Source organism: Malaclemys terrapin, chromosome 25 (assembly GCF_027887155.1).
Source record: "Malaclemys terrapin pileata isolate rMalTer1 chromosome 25, rMalTer1.hap1, whole genome shotgun sequence".
Taxonomy (NCBI): Eukaryota; Metazoa; Chordata; order Testudines; family Emydidae; genus Malaclemys; species Malaclemys terrapin.
Genome location: NC_071529.1, coordinates 13,365,019 through 13,386,325, shown reverse-complemented (window position 1 = coordinate 13,386,325; position 21,307 = coordinate 13,365,019). Strand labels below are relative to the sequence as shown.

The 21,307-nt window shown below is 51.6% G+C and overlaps 1 protein-coding gene across 2 annotated transcripts in view; it reads right to left on the bottom strand.

Moving 5' to 3' along the window:
* Window positions 1-1,277: 1,277 nt before the first annotated feature.
* The window catches only part of STARD3 (StAR related lipid transfer domain containing 3), a 32,339-nt gene continuing 12,309 nt past the window's right edge, over window positions 1,278-21,307 (bottom strand). For both annotated transcript variants that reach the window (XM_054014350.1, XM_054014351.1), the window contains exons 2-15: window positions 17,602-17,883; window positions 13,652-13,729; window positions 13,265-13,342; window positions 13,116-13,169; window positions 12,897-13,014; window positions 11,658-11,756; window positions 10,888-10,943; window positions 9,899-9,991; window positions 9,051-9,113; window positions 7,998-8,093; window positions 7,426-7,505; window positions 6,895-6,999; window positions 4,939-5,032; window positions 1,278-3,126 (exon numbers count right to left, since the gene is read on the bottom strand). In XM_054014350.1, the coding sequence (XP_053870325.1) occupies window positions 3,022-3,126; window positions 4,939-5,032; window positions 6,895-6,999; window positions 7,426-7,505; window positions 7,998-8,093; window positions 9,051-9,113; window positions 9,899-9,991; window positions 10,888-10,943; window positions 11,658-11,756; window positions 12,897-13,014; window positions 13,116-13,169; window positions 13,265-13,342; window positions 13,652-13,729; window positions 17,602-17,817 (1,335 nt within the window). In that variant the 5' untranslated portion in view covers window positions 17,818-17,883 and the 3' untranslated portion in view covers window positions 1,278-3,021. The remainder of the gene's footprint in view (window positions 3,127-4,938; window positions 5,033-6,894; window positions 7,000-7,425; window positions 7,506-7,997; window positions 8,094-9,050; window positions 9,114-9,898; window positions 9,992-10,887; window positions 10,944-11,657; window positions 11,757-12,896; window positions 13,015-13,115; window positions 13,170-13,264; window positions 13,343-13,651; window positions 13,730-17,601; window positions 17,884-21,307) is intronic.

Genomic DNA, 21,307 nt, shown 5'->3' with positions numbered 1-21,307 from the left:
CCCTAGTCCCTGCCCTAAGTGACCACGACAAGGTTGGGGGTCGAGCCCCCAGGAATCCTGGGCCCAGCCTTGTTGGGGTTCCGAGGACTCTGCCACAGGGGAGAGCGGAAGGGGAGTCCTCGAGGGCAGGGAGGCCTCTGGGTAAAGGAAGTGGGAGACCTTTCGCCAGCCCACGTCACCGGGGAAGTGCAGAAGCCAGGAAAGTTCCCCACAATAGCGGGACCATCCCCCGCTTACCCAGGCTCTGCATTTTACTATAGGATTAAAGGGGCTGGCCTGGGAAAGGTCTTACGCTGCTGCTCCCCCCACCCCAGGGCTTCACACCCTTTAGGGGACGACTATTTGCAAGCTGCCTTTCGCCTTCATCAACACCAGCCAGGCGTGGGCAGAAAGGTGCCGGAGCGTCAGTGCAGCCACGGCGAGCACACATCAAGGGCAAGGCAGGATTCACGCAAGAGAGATTCGCTGCCAAGTGCGGTTGAACTGGTTTCTTCGCCGAGTTGTCGTCTGGTTCGTTTCACAGGTTCAGGGCTTCTTAGTTCTTTGCTTCGTTTAAAAGAGCAGGATGCAAGGGGCCAAATGCGGCCTTGGTGTACGGAGGGGCAGTTCCAGAGCCTTCAGTGATCCCCCAGAGACTTGACTCGTTTGGAAAAAGCAGGGGCGAATTTGATCCATCATCTTCAGCACCTCCAGCGACAGAAGCTGCCAGAATGCAAGCCAAGGTGCATGGGAGCCCTGTCTGTCTGTCTCCCGGCTGTTCAGATTCATAACCAACCACAGGTGTCACTGCACCGTGCCCTTGGCTACAGCAAGATCACAAGCACTTTACCCAAAGGACGGGGAATGGGTTAGAGGTGGGGAAACCGGGCACAGGGAAAGACACTGATTTGCCCAGGGTCCCACAGCAGAGCTGGGCACAGAACTCCGGATCCCCAGTCCTCTGCGCTAGCCCCTGGCCCACACTGCCTGAAGCAGGGAACCAACCCTACAAACACGAGGCTGAAGGGCAGCCCCATCGCCTCTCATGATCACGGTTAAAGTTACTGCAGATCTAAGCACTTGCAACTTGTTTCTGTCATTATCCCAAGGCACCAGGGCTGCTTTCTAGCTGGCCAATAAACATCTTCCACGCATCCCCCCACCCCGCACTGCCCTGCACATGCTTACGCAGGACACCCACTGGGCTACAGCGGCTTATAGGTTAGGTGGCTTTGAGAGGCCCAAATGACAACACAGCAGGGTGGGGCGTGACATTGGGCAACACGGGTCAGAGGCTCTTTTCTGTTGTAGGTTTTTATTAGACGAAGGTACAAAGGTTCCAGGGGGAAGGCAGCAGGTTATTAGAGCGACAGGCTTTCTAACCAGGCTCAAGGGGAGCCCCCGCCCACCGCAGAAGAATCACAACCCCCCTGGAACTTGCCACACAGTCCCCGGGGGGGTGCACGAGGTCCCCCAAAGGCGCTTTGTGGCAAGGCGATCGTTCAAAAGCCTCACGTCCCTGTGTGCGCCGCACGGGGGGAAATCAGGGTTAGGGGAGCGAGTTAACGGTGTTTTCATATGTAAAGAAGCTGAACAAACAGGATGGAGATCGGTTTCACAGGCCCCGTAGAAACCAGTGAACAAGTGGAGGTTAGTATTTCTTCTTTCTCCCCCCGCCCCCACAAGGCTGTATCATCCCCCCTCACTTGCACTCCCCTCTCCTTCATGCTCACAAGCATTAGTCTATCCCCAGAGCAGGGGTCTCCTGCACTTCGTTATGAAAACGGGGTCACAGCCTCAGAGGCCCAGAAGCCGTTGACTTCCTTTGACTGCCCTGCGCAGCCAAAAGGGACTTGCCAAGGTCACTCGTTGCCAGAGTGAAATGTTTCCTCAAATCGGGCGATCCTTCTCTGAGTTTAGAACCGTTCCCTCCCCAGCACCCCGCCCACAGGCGCCGCGGCTGGTACGTCAGTGAACTACGGCAATGGAACACTGCTCGGAGGCCCTTTGCTGGAGCTCGTGGGGGACACGACTTCTCCACAGGGAAAGAGCTTCGAGACCTGGAGAAGCTGTTACTTGAATAGTGTTTTACCAGGGGTGGGCTCTTGTGGGTGCCCTTCCCCCAGGCCCAGTCACATCGGAGACCCAGATATGCCCACAGCTCGGGCTGCAGAACTGTTCTAGACCTACAGAGACGCTGCCCTGGGTATATTTCACAGCCTTTTGTGGACCACACGGGCCTAAACTAATCCGCCACTGCCTGGCAATACCCTTATCAGTGTGTTCGCACATCCCAATCACTGGCAGCTGAGGAATGACAAGGGGTAGCCAAGTGCCCACAGGGTGCGAGCTACCGGCCATGCCATGTAAAGCAATGCCTGTGAGCAGAGCAGAAGCAAAGGCTGTCACATGCTACCTGATGGTGTGAGTTCCTCCATTTCCCACTTTAACCATTCGCCAGCAGCTAAATGAACAGGGATGCCTGGCCCCACCCTTCCCTCTCCTCCACAAGGCGTTTGGGTAAATACAGGAGCTCCAGATGGATGAAAGCCACACCCAATTATCAGAATATTTTAAAAAAGGACTGGAGACAAATTGGGGCAGTGGAGGGCTTAGCCAGCCAGAAACTGCCATCTCCGCTGGGTCTGGTGAGGGAAAACAAAGTGATCAATAAAGGGGGGTGGCACACGTTTAAAATCACAAAAGGCTCCATTGATTCCCGTAGCGGCTCAGTTAGTTTGATCCTTGATTGGAGGGGTGAAGAGAAAGGGATCTGCGGGAGTGGGGAGGGACTGAGGCCTCTCAAGGCGTCCACCCCCCTTTCTGCATTCCTGCAAAGGTTGCTCCAGTGTTAGTACTGTTGCCGGGATAGCCACCTCCCTGGTACGTGGTCTGGCTCAGCCCTTCCTGGGGGGAAGGAAGAGGTCTGCATTCCACGCAGGCGGCTCCGTGGCAGGCTCACTCCAGCTCCTTGGAAGTTGTTCCCTGCTCTGCGTTGCGAGAGGGTAAAGGACTGTCCCGTGGAGGGTCGGACGCTGCTGCTCAAGGCCTGCCCGACCCCTCGCTGACCCGCTGCCGCAGGTGGAACGCAAACTCGAACATGGTAGCCGCCAGGCTTTGATGGATAAGGTAACGGGGAAGCCGCCCCTATAGAACAACAACAAAACGGGAACACGGGGTTTATTTTGCTGGCGAAGATTTTACCTGGTTCCTATCCTGGGGAAAGCTGCGCTACGGACCGTATCTCAGAGGCATTGCTTGTTTTAAGTCCCACTCGAACCACCACCACGTTTGCAGCACAGGTCTCTGTGGCCGCTCGAGGTGGGTTCCACTGAGTATTAACCAGAGCATCTCAGAGCCTTTTTAAACGACCGCATCAGTGCGGTAACAGGACGGGCCCTGTCTGGCGGATTGGCGAGAATCACCGCAAAGAGCAGTGACAGCTCCCAACTGCTTCGGGCTGCTTTTGGGTGCCTTGCGCAGTGGGTACTGGTCCGTGACTGCGGCTCCTAGACATTACTGCAAAACAGATCATCAATAACAGCAATAATTCACCATGGGATCCCGTGTGGATCCCCACCAAGGCCCAGGTCAAGGGCACGCTCCAAGGCCCATTTTGCCAGCCCGTCCCTGTGGGGACCGCACGGAAGGAGCTGAGCGGGTGTTTGGTGGGAGGTCGTTCCGCAGGGTACTATGACGTATTTGCACTGCTGTACCACCCCGGTAGCCCGTCATTGACCAGGACCCTGTGGGTCCACCTGGCTGGGTAGCCAGTCTCAGACAGTGGCTAGCCCCAGATGCCTCAGGGTCAGGCGAGAGCTGGCTAATGGGCAATTCCGAATAGCTTGGCTGCTACAAAAGTTTCTTCCTCACAGGCAGCAGTAGCCGGGGCTGAGGGCCTGTCTCATAGAACTGTGCAAACGGCCGATTTCTTTAGAGGCTGGACAAACTCCAGAGCCAGTTCCCATAAAGGAAACCCAGACCCAAAGCACTGGACACAACAGCTGTTTTTTGCTGCTCTCGGCTCTATCCCCACGTTTGATACCCCAGCAGGACGGTTGATTTTGCAAGTGCTTTTCAGTCATGTTACACGCAACAGAACAGCCGACCGACTTCCCCTGGAGGGGGCAGGGGGAGAGGGTGCAGGCCAAGCGCCCCGATGAATGAGGACTTTGTGCTTCCCTGCTGCAGCGGCGGGTTACCATGTCAACAATGGGGGTGCTCGGCAGGCTGGGCCTCGTCTCACCTCCCACCAGCCCCCGGCACGCAGCTTTTTTGTATGCTGCCCTCGTCCGAGCGGACAGCAGGGAGCGAACCCAGCAGCGCAGCCAATAACTCCAGCTCGGAGTCACTCGCCGTGTTTAAGGCGCCTTGCCCCATGCGTGCAGACGCTAAGCGTGCGAGGGGAGGCTGTTTCCATTGCAGGTTACTGGCGGCCACGGACACACAGGTGGGCAAGCTTTGGGACAGCAAGATACCTGCATGAGTACAGTTGACTTCTGGTACCCGAGCAGTACAAAAAAGACAAACAATTCTTCTCCCAGCCAGTCTATTCTGCACCGAGAGCTCAGATTTATGGCCAAGATTTTTAGGACTCAGCAGTGATTTGGGGGGGGCCAGTTCGGCACACCTGAAAGGGGCCAGATGTTCCAAAAGGGCTCAGCACCCACCCCTGGAAGAATCAGGCCCTGTTAAAGTGTCCCAAGCTGGGTCCCCAAGATCATTTTTGAAAGCGCCCGATACACCCACGTGTCAGTCCTCAAGGGCTTTGTGGCAGGGTGTGATCCGACTGCCTCTGGGGAACAGGCCCACCTGTTGGTTGCACCGTTTGCACCACAGGTTTGAGTTCTCCTGGGTGGGGATTAGATCTCACTGCTTGCAAATACTGGCAGAGCCGCGAGGCAGACTCTCCACCTTGTGCTCTGTGCGAGGCACACGCCGACATGGAACCCACTTTACCTTGAGCTCCGTGTTGAGGATCCAGATGAAGGTGCAAACTTTGGGATTGTTGGCACATTTCAGTACAATGAAGCCTCCTGGCCCGTTCTCGCCCCTTGGAAAAGGAAGAGCACAAAGATTGCACAGCTGTGAGGCTCTGCAGACACCATGTCACATGCACGCACTCCTGGGCGGATACACACGCATGCAGCCTGGATCCTGAACGCGCCCATGCAGCGCAAAGACACCGGTACGTTCAAATGATCCATTACTGCACTTGGGGGCACTGAGAGGCAGGACGTCGGAGCTGGAGCAGTCCTTGGGCAAACCTAACTGGGAAACAAACCGGGAAGGAGCTCGCTAGCTCTGTGGCCAGAAGAGAACGCCGCATCTTCAGCTGTCATGTGAGATTCCCGCTCATCCCACACCTTCAGCTTTTATTTCCCACGGGAAGAGCTAAGCGAGGTCCAGTGGCCTGTGGGAAGGGACTTGGTGGGGCCTAGTAGGCGTTTCCACATCACAACACGCCCTGCTACCTCCACTGGCACCAGCAGAGACACAGACATGGATGGGCCGAGAAGACGCCTCCCTGTACCTGCTGGGGGCGCTATGGCAGGATTAGCTCACGTTGGCAAATGCTGCCTTGCAGTCCTGCTGCTTGGGCTCTGTTCTGCAGACAGAGAGGGCCTTCGGTCTCCAGGGCAGTGGTTCTCAACCTAGTTACCATCGTAGGCCGCATATGCAGCTCTCCATGTAGAACGTGGGCCAGATCCACACAATATATATACTACAAGTATGGCAGGGAGGATGTCACATGGGCCACGGCTGTGTGCTGACTGGGCCACAGGTTGAGAACCACTGCTCCAGCGGCTGGTGGTGGGGCCTGTCTCACCAGCACTGCCTTTGCTGGATATTGAAAGGCAAACCCTTTTCGAATGCAGATGCTGGTGAAAAGGTCCCACGTTGCTGAGAGCCGTAGAGAGAGAAACCCTCCATGGTCAGGACAGGTACTGCACGGGCAGCCTCCCCTTCCCTGCTCTTGGTCTGCTTCGCGGGGTAGATACCGACCGATCCCGATCCCTACTGATATGTGCCAGATCTGTGACTAAGAGGCGAAAGGCCCCCATCCATCCAGGTACGTTGCAAAGGAGATGCGGGTCACTTCCCAGCTCTGCGCCGCGCCGGGGATTTCCGCTGGACAGGGCCTGAACAAGGTTCTCGAGGCCTGGAAAGCCCCAGCACCTAAATAGACTGAGGCAATTACTGAGCCTGCGAGTTAAATGTCAATTCCTTTAAGCAGATCACTCAGAAAAACAAAGTCCGAGAAGCAGCTGAGCTGGTCGCTAGCCCTGACTGTAACAAAGGGGCCTTGTTGGAAGAGATTCAAACCCAGATTAATGCATCACAAGGCAGCCGGCCACTGGAGTCTGGAGCAGAGAAATGCCAGAGAGCTTGGCGAGCGCTTTGAGAGAGGCTCCGTATGGAAGCGCACCCTGGTTACACCTCCTGCTCCGGCTCTCTGTGCCCTGGGCCTTTATTAAAACTAAGGCCAGGCAGGAGAGACCGAAAGGGCACATGCATAACAAACAAAACACAGGAGGCGCTCGGCTGCTTAGCCCCCCTTTGAAGTTGCAACTGTCCCTAATTCCACAGCCACGGGATGCGGAATCGGTCAGGGTCCCCCCCTACCCTGCCCCCACTGCTTCAACCCGAGCTGCTGCTGACCTCATGCCGGTTCCACACCAATTGTTCTTTAAACAAAGGAAGAGGAACACAGGAAGTAGAATACGGTTCCGCAGACAGATGGCCTGTCAGAGTTTTTGTAACGCAGAAGTTTCCTTTAAACAGTGACAAGAAACTCCCTCCCACCTTTTTTTAAACTCAAGCGTCTGTTTGCACTGATCATAGAATATTATACAGCAGCGTGTGCTGTAAGAAAAATTAGACATTTCCCCGTGCCCAAATCAAAACTCTTACCTGACGTATTTGGACAGCGGAGGCTTCAAAGCGTGAGTGGTTGACATCCCTGAGGAAATATAGCGGTCTCGTCTTCTTTCAATGCGACGCACGTTTACAAAGTCCCTACGAAAATAAAGGGGAAAGCAACTGCTCTGGGGTCTGCATGGGAGCTTTAGGATGCACAGACATGGAAGGCCCAACTGTCAATCTAAGCCCTATGGCAAAGGTGTGGCGAAAATATTTTAACATGGAGACACTATGTACATTTATGGTTATTAAAGGGACAGACCGGGGATATAGTGACTCGGACAGAGGCTTGGAGCCAAGACTCCTGGTTCTTGTCCTGGCTTGGCAATCAATTTTGGGCAAGTCATTACACTACATACTACACTATGTTACCCACCCATAGGGCAGGTTAGAAGTGCCCTCTTGGACCCATTGTATGTTTCGTGCATAAGATGATGGTTGGCCTGGAGCTCCCTCACACAAAATCTCCTTGACGTGTTCTAGGTGCTTGTTTGACTAGGCATCGGAGTGGAATAAACTCACCTGGGTGACACTACACCCCCTGCAGATCCTGCTGCAACATCATAGGAGATAATGGTGTTATCTTCAACCCGCTGTAAGATCTGAGTGAAAGAAGGACAGAATAAGAGATGTTTCCCCTCACCTGCCTGGAGATCCGTACATGCCAACAGCTAGGAATAAGGAGCCTCCCTCGAAATTGCCCATGGATCCAAAACAAGTGAAGAGCCTTTAGCGGCAGATCTGACGAATACAGGCCTTGGAGAGTCCAGCATTAGCATGACCACCTTTGCCTTCTGTCTAGCGAGCAGGCATTTCCTTCGCATCCTGGACACAGCAACTGCCTAGGATGAGTAAGTGCCTCCAAGCCAGGGCAGCAAGAACGACCTTGGCTCTGCGCCTCGGCCCGCTCCCTGGGGCTTTTGGTGCAACTAGCTACTTCGGCCCGTTCCGACTGCCTGGATGAGCAATGCATCGGGATTACACATGCAGCCAACCCAGCTCCTGCAGGGCCAGGTGCTGCATGCAGCAGGCTCTGTGCTGGGAAGTTCCAGCCCCAAAGGGTTATTAAAATGCCATCTCCACAAAGCACTTACCTGGCAAGCTGCCACCGTTTTATTCCACAGGATCATCCTCTCAGGTTGGAGAATCACCTCCTGGTAGACTGTTTCAGCAGAACACTGCATGAAGGCCTGAGAAAAGGACGAGACAGTTAACAGTTTGCCCCAGTTGCCTTCCCTGGGGCGTGTATTCAACAGCACAAGATAAAGATCATTAGGGACAACCAATGGAGTGAAACAAGTGCTCATGAGAAGCGCTAGCAGAACTACTGGCTGCAGCCAGACAGGAATAGCATACTTCCATCCTGAACAGAACAATCCCTGCTATTCCACCCCTGGGCTACTCCGGCGTCTACCGCTTATACCGAAGCGGGCAGCTGTTTCAGGTGGTTCACGGAAGGCTACTAAGTGCGTCAGCAAAAATGAAACACTCGCATTCATCTGCAGCCTCGGGTGGGTCTTTAGAGGCAGAGGGATAATGCAGTAACATGGGGTCACCCAGATCTCCGGTCATTAAGAGTCTTTTCATGTGCAGTTCTTGCAAGTGTGGCAACGTATGTACTGACACAAAGAGAAGTCACCACAGCAATGGGCCGTCATTAAGAGATTGCTTACAGCCAAGCCACTACAGTGAGTCACTTTCCAACATCTGTTAATGCCCGATTGCATCTGAAGTGGGATCAACCCTGATCTTGCTGGACAGGCAGTCGCTATCTTCTTGTAGTCCTGGAAGCTGGGGTTGGAACAGGATTCTTTGGTCACCTGGTCCATCTATCTGCCATTGGATGCCAGTGTATTTGTGGGGGGGTGGATTGGTCTAGTTTTGGATGGCAAGCCTGGGTGTTATCCGGGCAGTAGAACAGAGCTCAGTGCAAGAATGCAGCGGAGTTGTATCACCGAAAGTCCCACCAGCCAGTGGAATGGGCTTTACAATGCCACATGTTGCAGTTTGACCCATATTGCGGTAGCCACAGAACAGCACGAGTGTCCAGCTGTGCCGGGGCATTAAGCAGTTACTGCACATGGGTTATGCCCCTACAACAAAGCTGCACCTTACCAAGCAAGGAGGTAGAGGCCATAGGTCCTTACCTTCAAAATAAAGGTCTTGCCGTGGAAAGGAATTTCAATGGTGTAAACAACATCGCCAAACTCCTGTGCAAGAGACAGTCAAGTCACACTTCACATGCACAATACTTTACGCGCCTGTAAGACCTTTCACCCCAGGATCTCCAAGCACATTTTAGACTTGTGTCACTAGCCAGGCTGCACAACAGGCAGTCCCGCTGCCATCACTAGAGTCAGCACTGAAACGCAACCCCCTCCATGGCGGGACCTTTTAAAAGTACAGCTCGACACTGTGCAGCAAGTTTAGGACAGGAAGTGAAGACTGTCTCCAGCTGCATTTTAACACACTTCCAAAAAATCCATGTGTATAGATGGCTGCAGACAGAATGCAACACGCTGTGGCATAAGCGTGACAAGACACAGAAATGGGATGAATCTGTAGCTCGATGCGTAGCAAAGGGAAGGAGTCTATTGCATGTGACAGCTCCCTTAATGCCGGGCATGGTGTTTTTCAAGATGGCACCACTCACTCCCCAACAAATGCCATTGATCCTTTCCCACTCGGTCAACCGCAGTTCCACACCATAACTGCAATTAAAGGCTAACCACACTCCTCTGCCTGCCTGTGGCTGGGGTGGTGGTGGTGGGGGGGGAAAAGACTGATGGGTTCCCTCTCCTGTCAAACACGAAGGTAATTGAACGTCTAATTAAATAAGAGGCGATTTACATTTAACTGAACTGGAATAAGATTCCTAATTCAATCATGTCATTGTAACGCTTGTTAATTTTTCCTGGTGTAACCCGGTTCTGAAAGCCCCATCGTTCTGTGCTAACCCCTCTGTGCTTTCTGCAGGCAAAGGGGAAATACTTGCATTGTTTTTTTCAAATTTCCAGTTTTCCTCCTGGGCAAGGATTTGATCCACAACCTCCATTGCTTCTTTGCCTTGTTGGACGTATTCCTTCTCCTAGGAGAAAACGCAATCGATTTACTGCTCCCTTCAGTCATGATCCTGAGTGTGCGAACGAGCGATTTTGCATCCTAGTGGCTGGGCAACAGAGGAAGGGACTTTCCACTACTGTGCCTGCTACAGATATCCTCCTTTCATTCGGGGGGCAGAGGCAAGCGTGCTGCACCTAGCAGGCCCAGCTGTGTCTCTCCACAGTTGTGATACCTTTCATCCCGAGAGAGTCCCCCACCATTTTTGCCAGATGAAATGGTACAAAGCACAATGAGATCACTTCTCCTCCCACTGAGCTGCAGCCACCTCTGGGGTGAACCAGCAGCTGCTTTGGAAAGGATGTGAAGAATCTTGTGTCCAAGTGAAACTACAGTGGGACGTTAGGGAGGCAGAAGGCTGTTACCCAAGCTGGAATTTGACAAGATAGTGGAGTCAACCCCCCCTTCCTCCGTCAGCAAAGTCACCATGTAACCAGTAAGAGCAAAGGAAACCAGAAGGACCAGGAAGGACCACAGACGCCTTTAAAAGCCAACTACAGGAGGGGGGTGAAGGGGAAAGTAACTAATGCTGCACATGAGGGGGGACTGGATACTGAATCAGAGCAGTTTTTCCCAGAGCACATGAGCAACATCGCTCGGCTAGGGGAATGATTTGCCCGTGTTTCTTGGCAGCAAGCAACGTATTTCGTGACCTTCAGTTCTGAGAGGAGAAGAAGGAAGATTCTGTCCCCTTTCACCCCTCGATTTATTCAGCACCCTGATGGGTACGTGCTGGTGTAATCAGCGGACCCTCATGTCAACATGCATTGGGCAGCTATCAGAGCCAGACACTGAGAGATGCTCGGAACTAACGGTGGCAAAAGTGGGTCTCTAAAATGGCAAGATCACCGCTCCTCCATTTACCTGGGCTGTTAACGCTTTCCTCCCCACACCTTCTTCATCAGACTCGTTGTCCGATCCTAAAGAAAGGTACAGAGTTGGGAGGAAGCCAGAGATCCTGCTGGGATGATTTTATGAAGGGGAGGGCCCACATCGGGTCAGCCCTCCCTCCCACCCCACCCCACTTCACCCTCCAGATGCACAGATTCATGCAGGATAGTCTGTGTGTTCTCTTACAGGAACAGCGACAGCGGTTACCATGGGAAATGTGCCAATCCCCCTGCCCCAACGCAATCCCCTCTGAAAACACCCTTTTTTGCAGCAAGTTGTGCAGTTCACACTAGCTCTTTGGGTGTCCAGGGTGAGGCCTTTGTTCTTCCCAGAGCAACCTTCGACTGTGCATTTCAAACCCTGTGTCCTGAGGCCTGGAGCTTTGGTTTAAACACAGCTGAGAATGGATTTTGGTAGCACAGGAAAGTCAGGCATCAAATGCAAAGTAAGTGGCTACTTCTCCACCTCCTGACAATCGCTTTCCGATCCCACAGCTGGGCACAAAAGCAGCTACACAACATAACCTTCCCCCGACACTGGAAGCAAAGGGGAGTTCGCAGCACTGTGCTGTAACACTGCTCAAAAGGTCGGTCTAATTAGGCACAGCTCAGCGAGGAACTTTGAGAGGCAATAACAGGGAAAAGGAAACCCAGGGGATCCTGCAAGCGGAACAAGCTGAGAAAGCAACTCAACCCACATACAAAGGTCACCGCATGCCAAGAAGAGGCAAAAACATTCGTCACCTGCAAAGGACTCCGGAGGGGAATAGAACTGCCCGTCAGAGAGGGCTCCGGAATAGAGCAGAGGGCCCCGGGAGGCTGCGGCCTGCGCTGCCAAGTACCCTAGGGAACCAAGAGACACAAAGTGTAAATATATACAGAAGCCAGAGTTTACTCCTAACATTCATCCAGGTTAAGCTACCCCAGTTAACTAACCCTTGGAACACAGCTCTGTACTGGGACCCACAGCCCAGCCTAGAAGGAGCTTTCAATCCCTGTTCCCTCACTTTTCATTTGAGACACAGCACTTTATCTACATGGAGATCAATGAACTCTTTTGCCTGTCAAATCCAAAGGTGATTAAGCGCCTAATTAAATAAAAGCTTTCCCTCGAAGCAATCCAGAACACGCTCTTAATCCAATAGAGGCATTAAACACTTGCTCATTTTTCATCTTAAAACCTCCTCACAAGACCCAAACGTCCTCTGGTTTTTCCCAGCCCATCGATGCATTTGTGATCAAGTCTCACTCGACAAATTCTTCCTGGTTTAGACGCCATTCCCCCCCCACACACACACACACTCTGCCCATTTGGAAGACGAGAGTGAGATGAGAAGCTCCTTTGGAGAGCTACAGGTCAGAGTGGGACCCTGGGCTGAGCACGTGGGCCTGATTTTCAGTCAGGGTCAGCACCCTCCACTCCCACTCACGTCCATGGGACCTGTGGGTGCTCAGCACCTTGGAAAAAGTCCTAGCGTTTGAGGCCAGAAGGGCCCATTCGATCATCCAGCGTGAACTCCTATATAGCCCAGGCTGGAGAATTTCAGCCAGTCTCCCCTGTGCTGATCCCAACAACAGGGGGTTGGCTGAAGCATCTCTTCCAGAAGGGCGCACGGTCTTGACTTCAAGAGATGGAGAATCCAACTCTCCCCTTGGGAGATTGTGCCAGTGGCTAATGACCCTCACTGTTAAATGTTAAGGCCTTATTTCTAATTTGAATTGGCCTGACTTTAAACTTCCAACCACTGGTTCTCATTCTGCCGCTCTCCTTTTACGGTAAGGGTCCTTTTAGCAGCTGGGATTGTCTCCCTGGGAAGGCATTTCTATACCATAACCAAGTCAGCCGAGCAACTGATCTCCACAACCTGCCTGGAGATAACTTCTAATCCTGGTTCCCCTTCCCACACACCACCTGGTGACAAGCTGCTGCCAAAGCCCCGGCCGGTTTGTTCGCTCCAGCCGCAAAGAAGGAAAGTGACTTACATCGTTCCTCTTCCGCCTCCTGAGATAGGACTTTAAAATCCAGGAACCAAGTTTCTAGCCAGGCGATAACGAAAGAGACGATGGGAAGTAAGTACCCAAAAGCCCCCTTGGCTAGCAGCTGGGGGAGGAAAAGAAAGCCACAGGGAGTTTACACAAGCTGGGAAGTCACAGCATGAGACAAAACAAAATCTCCCATTAGAGCCCTTGAGAGCAACTGACCTCAGACAGGATGACCTTCACGATGAGGAAAGCACTGGACACCAGTGTAGTGAACTGGAAAAGGGAAGACAGTTACACAAATCTACATGCCAGCTTCAGTTTAAAGAGAGAGAGTCCAATACATCAACAACAGGAAATGGATTCCTTACCGCGATGACCCACCAGTGGCGCAGTTTTAAGAGTGCATAGCCCAGAAGTAACACAGAAAACCGGAAAAAAGCCAAGACCTTTAAAAAACAAAAAAGGCACAGATAAGGAGAGAGTCATTACTATTTCCATTACACTCATGCCAAACTGAACATGCAGGGTGCCGCACAGACAGAGCAAGACACAGTAAGATCTTCAGGGCACGGACTAAATGGTCAAGACAAGAGGTGGGAGGGGAACGAACGGCCCAAGGTCCCTCAGCAGGTCAGTGCAGAGCTAGGCACAGAAACCAGGGCTTCTGAATTCCAGGCCAGTGCCCTATCCGTTAAGCCACCTTGCCGCTATCTTAGAGACAAATGTCTTTCCCTTTGGCTGTTTAGCATACTTACAAATATATCAAAGAATGAGGTTTTAAACCGGTACTCAATGATTTCGATCTCCAAGTTCTTCTGAATGCCAGGGTTGGTCTGAGGGTTAGAGAGAATGGAAACAGAGAGATGTTGAGTGCAGAGATAAACTGAAGAGGATAAAAATCAGACAGTTCTGTTTAAACATTAGTCAGCCTAAGTTAGGTATCAGGGTTGTCTGCTGAATGCATCAGTGGACTCGTCAGCAAATGTTTAGCCATGAATGTATGCAACACTCCACTTCACTTCACTGTCTGTTTCACACCCAAGTAACACAGAGCAGGAGCAGCATGTAAATGCATTAAGAAAGTGCTTGAGTACTAGAAAGTATTGAAAAAACACCCACTGATTTAAAAACATCTCAGACACTGAAAAATAGCTTCCTTAAGAAAACTGCTTTTGTGTCTTTTTTCCCACTTGGTTCCTGATGCTAACCAAGGACCCCTTGCAATCCCACACCCACGGAATACGCAGCCACTTTGACTTGTAGGATTTCAAACAAACATTTTCTTTTCGGATCCAGTTATTGGAAGTGTGCTCTGAATGGAATTGAAAAAAATAACTGGTTTTCTTAAAGGACCATTGACTAAGAAAGAACTCGGAAGGTTGTATAATTGATGTTGCTTCCACAGAATGTTGTCTACATATATATTCCTTTTCTTTTACAAGTTATTCCATACAAGATCTCCTCAAGACTACTTCAGATCTGTTCTCGGACGCTCTCTCTTAACAGGCATTCAGTCAACTCCCAGCTAAATGTGCTGTGGCTCGAGGCAGACAGGAAAAAAGAAAGCCTGTTCATTCTATATAGGAATGCTATTAATGGTCTAGCATCTATTGTGTCAAAATGACTCTGCTTCAGAGCATAGTTAAGGGCCTGCCAGTGGGATTTTTGTACCACATATCCTATTTTTAGAGACTTGGAACTGTGGCTCATGAGGGACTAGATGGTTCAGGTAATTGGAACCAGCCTTTCACCTTCAGGCTATTGGGTGGAATACAGCCCAGCTGGACTGGAAGTTGTTACAATCTGACAGCTGTTTCATGGTCTATGAGAAACCAGTCGGTGGGTCTTCGTCCATAGCAGACAGCCATTCGCATCCTAAAAGCCGCTGCTGTAACGCGTACCCGTTTGCTGGAGGAGAGGCCAAGGACTGACTAGGCAGCCATCAAAAAGCATTCCCTATAGATCAGGGCTGGGGCACATCAGAGGAGAGCAGTGGTTCTGCACTGCTGCTGTCATGTGGTATCTGTTCTGTGGCAAGAGGAGTTTGGTCTCCAGGGCTGGCAATCCAGCAGGTTTCACAGAGCTGCAGCTTAAAAATTCATTCCACGACTGAATTTGACAAGAGATCTCACCCCCGGAGGGAAGGGATGAGGGCTTTGGGCTAAATTTATTGGAAAAAAATGGAAGTTTAAACAAACATCGCTGCCCGGAAGGAAACAAAAGAGACTGTTTGGGGAGTTCCTTTAACTCAGAAATGGATGTGCGGGGACAATTCAAGTTTGCAGGTGACTGGTGCACTTAACGAGAACTGAAGGAGTTGCCAATATTGCAACAAGTGAGCGTTTGAGTGTTTTAGAAGCATGAGTCACTGCACACAAACCTGGTCATTTTCACAGCAGTGCAAATGAGCCTTCTTAACATTTCCAAACATACAGCTTCTGGGTCAAGGCCCACAGGTTACCAGTTAGTCTCAGTTCAGGGCAACTCATGAGCTAACATAGTTGTGAGCAAAACGGGATCATGAAATATAATTTGGTAGCTTGGACACTAGTTTTATTTCCATGAGTCACGTTGCAAAACAAAATACAAGAGACCCCTCCCACCAGCCCCGGAGGAGGGCAATCCCACAGGATCAAGGGGATTCACAAGAGGACAGGAAACCACAAGGGGTTTCTACTGTAACCCATTGGCCCTAGTGGGACACTGGCTGTTAATTTCCTTGCTGCTGCGGTTCCTAGGCAGACCCTCAGTACTACTCACATCATTTCTGGGGGGGTGGCGTGAACTGAACTGCGGGCTGAGATAAATGGTTAAGTGCAGACTCTGAACGAGGTAAACAGGACATGAAGATAATAGCTGATATGTCCTCAGGGATCCAGTCCTAATAAATAAGGCCAGACCGGTGAGGGCTGCACGTAGAATTGGAGATGCATCTCTGATCATCTCCCTTCTGTTCCTACCAGAACAGGCTAGAACAGCAGCACATGCAGCTTCAAAGCCCAATCGCAAATGTGTGAGCAAGAAGTCTCTCCCTGCAAAACGTGACACCACCATCACCTGGCAGAGGGCAGGGAACAACACAACCCGAGACCCAGGCAGTGGTCAGCAAAAAGTCCATCAGTTCCCCTTTACTAAGGGGGACACAGTAGAGGAGGTTGGTCAGAACAGACTGAGCAATGCAGGTATCCACGGGATCTCAAAACAGACTCGTTTCCAGCTGGGATGGAGGCACCAGGCTGTTGAGATAGTGCTTTTCTGACCACTTATTAATATCACAAGCAAGGTCACTGTGACCATTCTGTCCCTTCGGGGAGCGTCCTGTAACCCCCATGTTCCTCATTTATATACAATTGTGATCTTGCATATAAACCATGTATAGGTGTCACTAAAACATGCTGTAAGTTGGGGGAATCAGCCAGATATTAGCTCCCCAGAGGCAACAGCAGGGAAAGCGACCCACACCCGAGCGGGGTGTCAAACAACCCATCACCAGCCATTGTCCAGCAAGGGAACTACAATTCAATGACTCACCTGCACGAGACCACACCAGGGGAATTGCTCAACCTTGCCTGGAGACCCAGCAATGCCCCCCAGACATGCCTGGACTTGTGTGTTCCCCAAGCACGTGGGACTGAGGGTATAAAATACAACAAAGCAGGCCCATGATTCGCCTTTCTCCTGCCCCCACCCATGCTGCAAGCAACAAGGACACTGAGAAGACTTAGGCAGAGGAGACTGGCCCAGACTTTAAGGGTGAAATCTGTATACTATGAACTGCAGTATCCAGTGGGTGAGAAAAACTGCTTCATCTAGATGTTACCCAGTCTAACAGGGTTGAGGGTTTAGACTGTGTGCTTATATTTTCTTTTCTTCTGGTAACTGACTGACTTTTTGCCTATCACTTAAAATCTATCTTTTGTAGTCAAATTTGTTTTACTGTTTATCTTTACCAGTGAGTTTGTATGAAGTGTGTGGCAAACCTGCTGAGGTTTTGCGAAGGCTGGTGTATATCCACTTTCCATTGATGAAGTGGTGAACCAATTAATAAATTTGGACGGTATATTCCTGAGGTGCAAGGCTGGGAGGATTTGGCTGGTGCCTTTTCCTGTGTGATTCATGAGTGGCTCTGGGAGCATTCATGCAATCTAGCTGGATGCTGGGTCTCCACGTGCAGTTGTGCTGAGTGATCCCAGCGCCTGGAGGGGTTGATGCTGGTCTCTAGCAAGGCATTGTGAAAGGAAACCCAGGCTGGAGAGAGTTCAGGGGGCACAGCGGTCCCACAGTCCCAGGCTGCAGCCTGGGGACCCTGTCAGTCACCATGTGCCCAATGCCAAGCCCAGGGAATGGATGAGGATCTCTGTTTGTAACAGCTTTATGGGCCAGATCCTCAACTGGTGTGAAGTGGTGCAGTGCCCTGGAAATCAGCTGAGGACCTGGCCACAGGGTTTTAGAATGGGGTGACGGCATCCCAAAACCCAGGGCCGCCCAGAGGGGGGGCAAGTGGGGCAATTTGCCCCAGGCCCTGGGCCCCGCAGGGGCCCCCCACAAGAATACAGTATTCTATAGTATTGCAACTTTTTTTTTAATGGAAGGGTCCCCCGAAATTGCTTTTCCCCAGGCCCCCTGAATCCTCTGGGCGGCCCTGCCAAAACCAACAGGAGAGAGTCATTCACTGCTTCCCCACCAGAAAGGGCCCAGGACTCACATTCAGCTCAATTATCCACAGCAGAGAGACAAACAGCAGGTCGAAGGTGACAAAGAGGCAGAAAGTCCTTCTGACGTCCGAGATGGCTTTCCTCTTCTCCGGGGGGAAGTAATAGTGCGGGGAGAAGCCCTGGCTCTGAGAGAGGGAGGTGCTCATGGACGCAATGGCTGGGAGGCTCCGCTCCAGGTCATGCTGCAAGTCTCTGGATTTGTTCATCCTCGGCTGAAACGACGACGTCCGGCAGCGATCGGGGCAGCATCTGTGAGCTCGTCACCGTATCACCTGTGGGGAAGATGGAGACCTTTAGACACTTAAGGGGATGCTTGGTTTGCTTTACTAGCTGAGACAATTCTTATTAACTGCCTGGCAGCCCCAAAGGATCCCAAGCTAGGAGACTGACCCCTCCAATATATTCAGCCCACAGAGATGATCAAGGGCACAAATGGGAACCAGCTGCCTCACTGCCTTCTTCACCTCTGAAAATCACCCCCACCTCCAATTCAACAGAATTAATTCCCCCGGCTATAAGCAATGCCGGTAGGGGAGGCCAACATTTGCTCTTTGGTTTATGAGAGCTCGTGTCATCAGCAGGAAGCGTCCTGCCTCGTTTCACACTTGTCCTCCGAGCCTGTCAACATGCACAGGAACCTCTTTTGCCTCCCTTAGCTTTCTGCCACGCCCCACATTCACACTCGCTGCAGGGGAGTGAGGATGTGCCACAAAAGGGTCTGGTTGAAAGAGTCCCGGTGGTCACTAAGTGCAATTTCACTCCAAACTAAATGGGACCATGCTCTCCTGCGCCAGAGCACGCTTCGCCAGCCCAGGAAGCTGGCCTGCTTGCTTCTTTGACCGCAGAATTTTAGCCTTTGCCACCAACGCGATCAGGGTGGCATGGCCTTGGGGAAAGACGCGCAGGAGATGTTTTTGCAGAGGCAGAGCGATGGGCAAGGGGTCCTTTAATATAGGATTCCAGGAACAATCCCAAGCCACCCAGCTGCAGTGGAACAAGTCAGTCTAGTGGGGATGGATGGTCCCCAAGGACTAACCGTTCCACACGGCTCTTGGATATTCACGTTACTTTGCGCCATTCACAGAAGCATGGCCTGTGTTTAAGTCGTGTAGTGGAGCCGCTCCCTGTGCGCCCGAGTCAGAGTTGCTGACTACACAGACGCTTTTTTCAAAACTCCTGTTAGAACAGCAAAGTGAGGTGGATTTTATTCTGCCTCCTGTATTGACTACCGACAGCCAAGCTCTGACTGCGGCATCTTTATTGCTGCACGTAGACTAAAGGAGAGAGAGAACAGCTGCATTTTCACACCCAGAGAAAGCTGGCGGTGCTGGGCATTTAGAATAGACCTGTAAGCAGAGCAAGTTTGATCAGGAAGGCATTAGGCTGCCCTACAACACCTGGTTTAAAGGCACTTGCGACCTGTTGCACTTGATCTTTTTTTCCCTTCTCTGTGGTCAACAGGAAAATGCCATGTTGCAATCATGTAAAGAACCGGGTTTAACCTTGGCAGGTACCGGCATCCTGCTTCCTAAAAAATACTGAGGTGCGGCAATTCACGAATGCTGGATATGACTGGTCAGTGAGATCGTCACTCTCGTCCCACAGTGGGTTTTTAGAATTTCCTGTGTGACTGCTTGATAGGGAGCTGTGGGAAGAGCAGACAGAAAGCAATGCAATAGATCTAGATAAGAACACCCCAGTGCGTAGGCACAAGACAGCGGGGCAAGCGGTTAGCTTCAAAGAGCCTGTCTCCAAGGAAGCTGCAAGTCTGGTTTTGCCCAAGCGAGGAGCCTGGAGAGCAAGAGAAAAGAGTTTTAAAGTCCATTTTAAGGGGAGTCACTTGTCAACAGCTATGTATGGAGACAGGCTGCCAGAGAGAGGACGCAGAGGGAGTTTGAAGCGGCTGGGCCCTCCCACTTCCAGGGAATAGCCAGCCTCGGGGTAGACTTGGACACGATGTTTTCTCTCAAATGCTTTTGTTCTAATTTACTTTTTGCCACAAGGCGGCTTTCTGGTCACCGCATTAGCCACAGTCACTGCTTGCGGGGGGAAAAGACGGCAGGGCCTGAGCCTACGACTTGGTCTACACTACAGAGTTAGGTCGCTGCTTACGTCGACCTAATTATGCCAGCGTCCACACTACAGCCTTGCTCCCGCCGGTGTGAGTGCCCTGCTGCACCGATAGAATAACTCCACTGCCACGCGATGCGTAGGGCGTATGTTGGTGTCGTTAGGGCGACGCCCTGTCTGTGTAGACACTGTGGGTTACTTATATCGGCTGTTCCTGTCATTCTTGTCAATTTCATGGCTCCCCACTGGAGCCTGGCTCCCCCAGCCAGGCTACACCCAGCCGGCTCCCTGCTCCCCACAGGCTCCCCGTTCCCAGCCGGGTTACGCCCACCCGGCTCCCTGCTCCTCACAGGCTCCCCGTTCCCAGCCGGGCTACGCCCACCCGGCTCCCCACAGGCTCCCCGTTCCCAGCCGGGCTATGCCCACCCGGCTCCCCGCTCCCCACAGGCTCCCTGCTCCGAGCCGGGCTCCTGGCAGTGGGGAGCCGGGAGCTCGGGGGGCAGCCGGGCTCCTGGCAGTGGGGAGTTTCTAGGCTAGACATGCCCTAAGTGTGATATTCTGAGGCCATCACAGTTAGTACCATGGGCCTGCAATCCAGAGCCTGGTCTGAGAGTGGGAGAGCCAGGTGATACCACCCTGAGCCGGGTGACGGCTCAAGGCCTGCGAGTGGGTGCACCTGATGAGACCAGGACAGCTCAGAGGTGCAGTTTGCACAGTAACTGTGACAGGTATCTTAACATGGTTCAAATGTGTTTTTTCCTGTCCATATATGCAAGAAGCCGCCATGTTCTAACACTGATGGTGCTCCACCACATTCCCCAGCTGTGTGGATCATTGTAGGACAGGAAGGGCCAGAGAGGGAATAAACACGGAGCCCTACAAGTCATTTTTACAGTCACGTTTCTGACAATAGCAGCACTTTAGAAGAGAGATGTCACTTTATATAAACAGTAATAACAAGCCCTTCCACTGCTACGAGTGATGGGGAAGAGTCTCTAACTGAAAAAAGTTAAGACATCTGTGAGTGCTAAATAATACATTGACACGTACACAGTGCCCCGTTCTCGACGTTAGAGGGTCATTGTGTTCTCAGCTAGAACAACACTTTGCACTTACAGTCCTCTGCAACTTCCAAGTACTTTGAAGTCATCCATCAATTCCTCACAGCCGCCGCCCCCTAGCCAGATACATAAATAGCGGTACCCCCTTTTTTACAGCTGGGGATAACTTGCCCAAGATCACACACAACCAGGACTAAGAGTTCAGAAATTCCTGGTTCCCATACCATGCTCTAAAATAGCTCACTGCCTTTCTAGAGAAAGCCAAAAGAGACCGTTACTTTGTGGATATTTTTTTTTTTTTTTTTTTTTTGAAGACCTGACCTGCTGCAAGACCAACACACGGATTAAGAACATGTGAGAAAACTAGCGATAGTCCACTTGTCCTTCGACGTGCAAAGAGCAAGTCGAATTTTGCATTGAACCCGGCTAGAAACAGACCTGAGGGAAAGAGGACTTTTTGTTTCTAAGCAATTCTAAAGAGATGAATTCCAAAGCCCAGGGATAAGCACAGGTTACAGTACTGCAGAATTCTGATAAGCAAGTGAGTTTAGAATCTCATTAGAAG